The following is a 9,454-nucleotide window of genomic DNA, read 5'->3' on the forward strand; positions in this document are numbered from 1 at the left end:
AAAAGCGACTGGCCAACGATTAAATTTTGTGATTAAAGTGAGTGAGAAAATAGAATGGAATAGAATAGATAAGTGAAAACTTAAAGTGTATAAAAATGCAAGATGATATTGATCTATTATATGCATATATTATTATTAATACATCAAACCAATAAACAGTCGCCGGACTTGAATAACAAGGCAGCAGAGTAGAGCGTACAACAATGGACAACAATATAAGAATACAAGTACTCGTCCACATAATTTCTCATTGAGCTGATGCGAATGTAATCCCCATGCTGGGCTAAGTGGAGCGGCGGCTAAGCAGAAGGGCCACTTTCACTTGGTTGGCCACCAAACACAATAAAACAGCGAAGAATACAGTGCAGACACACACACACACATACACACACACAGAGGGAGCTCTAGTTCTAGTTTGAGCTACAGGCGACAGTGTGTTTTGTACTCGAGCATTGTGTCCTTGTCTACGGAAGCGCATTGTCAGCTCCATTAATGTTGATTATACGTTAATGTAAAAGAGCTCAACCAACTGGCCAGTGGGACAGCGCACTCGTGAGTTGTGAGTCGGGAGTCGGGAAGAGACGGGACGGGACGGGAATAGATACGCCAAGGGATACATATACATACATTCATTCAATGGGTGACGATAGAATAAGGCGAGGGACGAGGCCGCAATGCAATTTTCCTCTGCTTTGCAGCGACTTTAAATGGCGTCGAAAAGTTTTGTGCAAAGTTTTAATTTGCATTTTAGAACGTGCCCGGCAGGTAGCCGTGGTGTGTGCGCTCCGGGGTCCCGGGACCCGTGTACCCCAGGGATAATTATAATGCCATTAGCGTGTTTAGCCCACAATCAGATTTAGTTGGTTAGTTGGTTATGCTTCAACCGCTGAGCTGGATCCGCACAAATTGGCTCAGGCCATGCTTATCCTGCGTCTCACTTTTCCACCATTTTGCTTTTTCGTATTTTTATTTTCCTTTTTTTGCGAACATCCCATTGGCATGCAAATTCTAATGGAATGCTAAATGTTTATTTTCGCAGCGAGGACTGTCAAGTGACTGGGCGTGGCACTGGCCACAACTATTTTGTCGCATTTTGCATATTGCAAATGGCCAAAGGACAACATGCGCCCGCAGCCAGAGCCAAACAATTTGGCTCCCCTTCTCTGGATTGTTGCGCCACTTGAAAGTTATTTGAACCCGGTTGAGGATAACACAACGTTCCCCTAAAGAGAGAACGCGACTGAATGGAAACAAATTGAAAGCGCTCAACGATGTTAATTCGCTAAATATTGGGCTTTAATTCTTAACATTTATTAGCATGTGTACAGAATTTATGAAGGCTTATAAAAAGCGTAATAATGTGTGAAGTATTATTTGCAAAAGAAGCGAAAATGCTTTAGTTTTGCTTTCACAACAGTAAATACTCAATTACTCAACTTTGATTTTGTTATTGTTTTCATTGTACAAGTCCCTGAACTTAACCTTATCCTTTTGACTACCCATCTCTGTGCATGAAATATGCGTTTGTTTCTGTTTCTGTTCCATGCACTTGGCTTGGCTTGGCTTTTGTGCTGGCATTTGCTTTCAGTTAAATGCCATTTCTCGGTCAAGTGCGCAATTTGGCGGCACTTTAAGGCCCCACTTGTATTCGTAATGCAATTGCAGAATATTTGTAATTTTCGATTTGGCAACAGTTTGCTCAAAAAGAAGAGCGACCTTTGTACAACAAAAAAAAAAAAAAAAAAAAAGAAAAATAAACCTCAAGGATCTTCCTTTACCGAATGCTGCGCCCAGAATAAATCCACAACGTGGTGTGGACTGAGAAATGAACTTATTTTCGTGAGCCAGCGCACTAAAATCTTCCAGTCGATTTGTATTCGTAACTTTGTCGTTGACGCTTTCGCTTGCCATGCTGCCGAAAACTGGTCTCGAAAATCTGAGCTTACCTGGGACTCAGATTCGGATGCGAATATGCTGCAGATGGTGGGTGGGTTAAGTGAGTGGAGCTGGCATTTGCCATAACGCATCACTAAACGGGCTGCACAAAAATAAATTTCACAGGTTGCAGATGAAACTTGCTGGCGGCGTTTATATGAGTTTTGTTTGCCTTACTACTTCCCTCTCTCCATACATACACACACACACACACAAACACACACTCACACTGCTATCCACCTAATCCTCTGCCTTCTCCTCCCGCCCCGTCCATGCGACGCTGGCACACTGTTAAAATTAGCAAGTGACGCGGGTGCCGACGCCAAACTGTTGATTCAACTCGGCTTTGTGTGCTCAACGACGAGAGATTCTATAACGAGCGACCTTATCATTTTAGCATTTCACACAAAAGCCACACATCTCCCGGGCTACCTCGCTCACTTTCTGTGCCTGCTTGGCTGGTTTGTTTTGCTACTGACTCTGGCTCTGCGCCTGCTTGGGCTCTGCTTTTGGCCCTGGTTGGCTGCTTCAGTCCCTCGGTGGCATTGCCAGTGCGCCCTGGTTTGATCTGGATGGAACGTTGCCGCACATGGATTCATTCAACTTTACGCTAATATCACATGCTTTGATTACAGCAGCGTGAAATTTTATTGATTGGCCAGTTAACGTCACATGAATGATGAGCCAGCCATCGCCCCAGAGGGGGATCCAACCAATGAGTACAGCGAGTAGCAGTCTGACGACAACACAAGAAATATTGGTGACAGCGCTATCGAAAATCTTCAGCAATTTATAGCTCAACTAAAAGATACTCTTTGGATCACACTCTAATATATTTCGAGTTTGATATCATTATTTAAATCAAATAGACAAAAATAGTATACATTTTGTGTGTCGCAAACTTTACGACTAAGTCGATCATGCTCAGTTTTATTTACCCCGAACAGTGGCTTTGTCGATGGCCATGTTAAACGTCCAAGCATTCAATTTCACTCACAATGTCCTTCACACTGAATGCATATGTGTATTGGAAGTGTGTGTGGCTGTTAGTGTATCTGTGTGTGTGTGGTGCCGCCTTCGCGACCATATTAACTGTCGCTGCTGATGGCACTGGGACAGTGGCATTGGCTCCGGGCCCTTTTGCTTCGAGCCACTGTAGTTGCGGTACGAGTAGTTTTATCTATATGTAATGTAGTTCCTTGTTCCATATTCTACTCCTTCCCTTCCCCCTCTTTTCACCAGGTTGACAGTTCAAGATATTCGTTTTGTGCTTCTGCAGCTTCTTCGTTTGATTGCTTACAATGCTGCTGTTGCTGCCGCTGCCGGTTCTCATTGCTGCCGTTGTCCTTGCTCGTCCTCGAATTCTTTTTTACAAAAATACGAAAATCCCTCTCAGAGGCAGAAAAATGTCGTTGTCGCTAAAATTCAATTGAAATCGCTTCAGCTTCAATGGCAGGCAAACGACAGGCAATCTGTTGAGTCTCTCTGATTGAATGAAGCGCGAATGCGCGAAATGCGCTTCGTTGGTTTACTGCCGGGACGAATGAGGATTGAATGATGTCGAGATATCTGTGAGCTCACACGATATGCATACTATATACGATCGCAATCAAAATCAAAATTGCTTCAAACATTTGTTAATTTTTAACAATTAGAGATTGATTTGAATAAAACTTCATCCAGTAGAGATTTAATGGAAGCTAAAAATTATTGTTCGTTATTCCATTTAGAAAACTAATGCCACCTATATAATTTACTGCAAATACTTACAGTAGCGTGTTGGCAATCAAATTTTGTGATATTTGTGGACTACAAAATTGTGTAATTTCTTGCGTTCAACTGATGAGTGTAAAAAAAACAGTACATCTTACTTATAACATATAAACATTAGTTATTATAATGTTTACAGTCTATGAGGTGTTGTGTTTGCTAAAAGTTACAAATTAATGTTAATCGTTTGTGCATGAAATTTCTATTCCTCTATAATAAGTAATATTTTCAAAGTGAAATTTTAAAATATGTTATTTTAAAAAAAGTGAAAAATGAAATAGATTACAATAATTTATCTAAGACCCTTTTTTCAGATAGGTTAATTTGACATACCCCGATTCTATTGTATTAATTATGAGCATCTTCCCAAGTAAACGATAACGAAAATGAAAAAATTTACCCCAAGTATTATTATATTGTTTACTCTTGTGTATACGCAATATTTCGACATATTGCGCATAACTATAAATATTTGCAAAGAGAAACATTCTCAGGTAATTAAATTTCTTATTTTCTTCCGCAATATGTAGATGTAAACAGTACCACTTATTCTGTAGTTATATTATGAATACATACATTTTCTATTCGCCTCATATGAACAATAAAGGGTATGAATAGAACTATGAAATCTGACCAGATACATATATCACATCAAAACAATCATCAAAACGTTGTTATTCTATTAGCAACAAGCTGTAAAAAGAATCTGGAGTATCAAATAATCGAAGGTATGCACATATGTATTTATAATTGTTGATTAGACCAATTACGATAAAAAGGTGGCAAAAATATCTACAATGCGCCGTGATAAACAGACCATAAAGAGAGGGTCTAGGTAAAGGCAAATATGTGAAGATAACAAACAATATACTATAGAGAATAATATCTATAAATACATATGTACATATGGTAACAAATTTTGTTTGAACTCAATAGTGAAGGTGAATATATCTAAATTAGTTTTGTACTTGTAAATTGGAAAGGCATAGCAAATGATTTAAGCAAACGTTACAGACTCTCAACTGTGCTCCAACAACAACACCAACCACCAACCAGCTGTTTTTCCGTTTAACAACACCGTCTCTTGCTCACAGTGAGAGCAGCTGAGAGAAAAAATGTATGCCATCGCTTTGCACAGAGTTGCCAGCCATTTTTCTGCGCTCGCTAATGTTGCTAAGCATATTATATGGATAAGATAACAATTTCATTTTCGAAAACGCAAATCTCTTTTAAGTATAGCCACTTTAAATTAAATAAAGAAATATGTGATAAAGATAAGGATTTAGGGAAAAAAGGTTTAATTAAAAAGGCAGTCAAGTAATCTGATAAAATATGTTCCGCCAACAATGCATATGGCTGGCAACTCTGTTGCGCTCTCGCGACGGCGCGAACACGTCATCAGCTGAGCAGCAACTACAAGAAACTATGGATTGTTATTGTTGCAGTGCGTTGTGTGCTCAATTCCATTGCAATTGCGATTATACGAATAATTGTAATTGTGTAACATTCCGTCGTACAACAAATTGCGATTCGCACAGTGTATGAGATAGTGATTGTGCTTGTGATTGCACGAAAAACGGCGCCTAAATTTAGAATCAAATCTGTGACGACAACAATCACGCACGCATACGTCCGTGACATTGATTCACATTCAAAGAGGCAGAGAGAAAGCGGCTGTTTGGCTGGCTGGTGTTGGCGAAAAAAGAAACAAAGCTAAAATAAAACGAGGAAGCGTCGGCGGCGGCCACTGGCAGTAGTAATCAGCTGCTCGCGGAAAAACAACAACAAATTTCATATTAATTGCGTCAAAGGAAGGCATGTGCTGAGCATTATAGGAAATTTTCACGCATTGCCAGCAAAAAAGATCGGCCAGAACGGAGCTAAAACAGCGCAGCGCAGCACAGCAAACGGCAACGGCATCGCAGAGCAGTGAATGCAGTGCAGCTCAACTGGAGGCAACTGGATTTATAATTGAACGACATTCGACGTCACCGATTAAAATCGTGTTGTGTTGTGTAATCAAATAGGAAAAAGTAAAATTATTCGTGATGACTTCAACAGCGCCAACAGCTCCTCCAGCAGCAGCACCTGCTGCGCCCGCCAAGAAGACGCCACCCAAGTCCATGAAATACATCATTGGCGGTGCCAGTGGCATGGGCGCCACTCTGTGTGTGCAACCTCTCGATCTGATCAAGAATCGTATGCAAATCGCCGGTGCTGGCAGCGGTAAGAAGGAATTCCGCAATTCCTTCCATTGCATTCAGACTGTAATCAGTCGCGAGGGACCTTTGGCCTTGTACCAGGGCATCTCCGCAGCTCTGCTGAGGCAGGCGACCTACACCACCGGTCGCCTGGGCATGTACACCACGCTGAATGAGGAGTACCGCGATCGCTTCCAGCGCGATCCCAATGTCATAGCCAGCATGGCGATGGGCACGATAGCCGGAGCCGTGGGCGCCTTCATTGGCACACCGGCTGAGGTGGCTCTGGTGCGTATGACCTCCGATGGACGGCTGCCGGTGGCGGAGCGTCGCAACTACTCGAACGTGTTCAATGCTTTGGTGCGCATGACACGCGAAGAAGGAATAACGGCACTGTGGCGTGGATGCGTGCCTACCATGGGCCGAGCTATGGTGGTGAATATGACACAATTGGCCAGTTATTCGCAGTTCAAGACATACTTCCGCACTGGACCCCTGAAGATGGATGAGGGCATCAAGTTGCATTTCTGTGCCAGTATGTTGAGCGGTTTGTTGACCACAATTGCCTCGATGCCGCTGGACATTGCCAAGACACGTATTCAGAACATGAAGACCATCAACGGCAAGCCGGAATATCGCGGTACGATTGATGTGCTACTCCGTGTCATCCGACAGGAGGGCGTCTTCTCATTGTGGAAGGGCTTCACGCCGTACTACTTCCGTCTGGGACCCCACACGGTGTTGACCTTTATTCTGATGGAGCAGCTGAACCAGGGCTTCAACAAGTATGTCCTGGGTGTGGAGAAGAGTGGTTCTGGACTCTAAACAAGAGATCTGCGGCCTTTGGAGAGCAGTGTGTGTAATGTTTTAATTGTTAGAGTTGTATCGCCAATTGTTATCACTGTTAAACCCACTGACAACTGCATATATTCCAAGCACCAACTCCGAAGATCTAAATCAATTTAACGACAATACGAACGAGCATGAGATGATGGTATAGCTGTTGTACATACTTATATAGAGTACAGATATATTTAGAGCATTTAAATGTCGGAATTCCGGTGACAATATTAGAAAATTACAAGTTGTATCAGTTTTATATGAATTAAGCGAAAAGTGGATTCTCAATAAAGCACAATATATTGCAATTTTACTGATCAAATGTCTAATTACATCCATATACTATAATACTGAACACGCTCTTTGGGGTTGGCTAAAAAAATATTGTTTTTTTTTTTTCAATTTTTGCATATTTCTCACCGCCCACCCATTCGTCTAGCTACCAATTGCTAAACCCGCCATGATAAGCGTTATCATTTGTCGTGTTTCTCCAGTGCCCAAAGTACAATGATATAGTCTGAGGTTTCAGCTCTCTCTTTCACCGGGGGTGTTGATAACAAAACATTGATAACCCTCGAGAATAAGCCAACTCTTATGTAATGCCAAAAGCCTGGAGCTATGTTAATACTAGATACCCAACTGATTAGATTTAATCATAGCGGGTCATAAAAACGGACAGCATTCAATAAGTGTTTGCTGATGATAAGACTGTGCGAAGTGTAAACAACATATACACAGAAGTCTGTTTGTGGAGCATTCTGTTAACCACAACAGTGGATCGTCTGTTAACAGCAGTGGATCATCTCTCAACAGCAGTGGATCGTAATGAGCGCAGCGAATGTGGAACGAATTGTTAACAGGTGCATCAAGTGATGTAGTTGAAAGTATGCAAAAACTTGTAAACTAACACATAAGGAAATTGTTTAAAATACATTTTTTTCATTGCAAACTAAATTAATTTATTTTAGTTTTATTTTTAACTCCATTAATTCAATTTTGTTGTTAACAGAGTAAACATTGTATTTTATAACTAATTCACATGAAATTATGACACATTAAATTGAATTATCAAAAAAGTGTAAATTGGCGCATTGCGTTTAATGTTCCATCAAATTGGTTAAAAGCCACAAATTTAAATTTTATCAGATGACAATTTAAATTAAACTCTTATTTAATTCAAAAAGGCAATTTCATTAGCCATCGCATCTTTGTTAGCATTAGTTAAATTGTAAATTTTATTTATTACGCAGAAGCAGTAAAAATAACGAATAGCTTATTTCAAAAGTTAAGGAATAGCGGGCATATTAGTTATGTGAGATAATAAACAACTTTAACCAAATTTTTATTAAATAAATGCATTGAAAACTTACCAGTAGGTCGATGTGGACTATAATATCAGAGCATTAATTATACAAGCCATATATCAATAAATATATAAACAACAGTTAGAATCGAATTGCAGGGTATTTTCTGTTCGACTCTTTGAACTGCCATTTTTTTAAGTTTGCTAAGCGAAGCGTTACAGTTTCCCAAAAATTGGAAGCGAGAATTATGCCCCGAAGGCGAAATAACGGAAGCTGACTTTGGCTTTGGCCACAAGCGAGCATCGCATATTATACTCATTTTATTGGCCTGCGACCAGACAGACGGCAGCTGCTTGGAGCCCGGCGCTTAACGGTTGGCTTTAACTTGAACTCATCCTGCCGCCAATAGTATTTGTGAAATAAAATTTTAGCGCTGTGCTCCGCGTGTCTCCCCAACAATCTTTGCAGCTATAAGTAACAAATCAAAAAGTTTATCTCATAAATAAATGAAAATAAAAAGCTTTTTTGCTGGCGGGCGCACTTAAACGAGTTCTGCATTTTATTAAACACTTGGCTTTTATTTTCAGTTGTTGTCTAGGATTTTAACTTACGTACGCTGCAAAATTTAGATGATGTTATCCTTTAGCTTTGCAACTTGAACTGCTTCCTGGGGTACAATTAAAATTCCTTCGCACACACACACACACTCAGGAAGCACTTTGAGCAGTCAGCTTTGAAACGGACTTCAATGATCAAGAAAGTGACGAGGCATTGCTTTAATGGTCCTCTCCTCTTCGCTTTACTGTGACTTTATGGCATTTGCACTATCCATTTGGTGATGGAAGGACCTTGGCAATTGGTAAACAGTTTTCACAGTCATTCTGACCCATTGCACAGAGGACATCAATGCCACAGAATGCGCCGTATTTTGGCATATTGCAAATCTGTTTAACATGCGCTTTTAATTAACACTCGCAAAGAGAGTCTGCCACTCATCGGAAAGTACACCCAACGTCCCACGGATCCACGTAAATCTAATTTAATTAACGTGACTATGCCACACACGCATTGAATGTCCATTGAATGTCCACGTCAATTCCCAGGGACTCGCTCATATTTAGGCTCGTTAAAATGTGGCTCAGATTTCTGTTTAGCCAACGGACATTACTAGCTGTCTATTAGTGCTCGATATACCCTAGCTAGAGGGTACAGCAATTATTGCAGTTAAACTCAATGTATAGATTCGATTACAGTTCAGGAAAATAATTGAATACTCTTTTCGACATTTGTTGAATTTCACTTTAAATCACAATTAATTTAAATTTCCGCTTAAAGGGCATTCGATTTTAGAGTTTTGTATTTCACTATTGAGTCGAATTCGATTTTGGTAGCACATCGACAGCA

The 9,454-nt window shown here is 40.5% G+C and overlaps 1 protein-coding gene across 1 annotated transcript; it reads left to right on the top strand.

Annotated features, from left to right (window-relative positions):
• Positions 1–5,133: 5,133 nt before the first annotated feature.
• On the top strand, positions 5,134–7,054 carry LOC132785960 (mitochondrial 2-oxoglutarate/malate carrier protein). The gene has a single exon (XM_060792297.1). It carries the CDS (start codon positions 5,754–5,756, stop codon positions 6,729–6,731), a length of 978 nt encoding a protein of 325 aa, XP_060648280.1. The 5' UTR covers positions 5,134–5,753; the 3' UTR covers positions 6,732–7,054.
• Positions 7,055–9,454: the final 2,400 nt, after the last annotated feature.

The sequence above is a fragment of the Drosophila nasuta genome, chromosome 2R, assembly GCF_023558535.2.
Source record: "Drosophila nasuta strain 15112-1781.00 chromosome 2R, ASM2355853v1, whole genome shotgun sequence".
Taxonomy (NCBI): domain Eukaryota; kingdom Metazoa; phylum Arthropoda; class Insecta; order Diptera; family Drosophilidae; genus Drosophila; species Drosophila nasuta.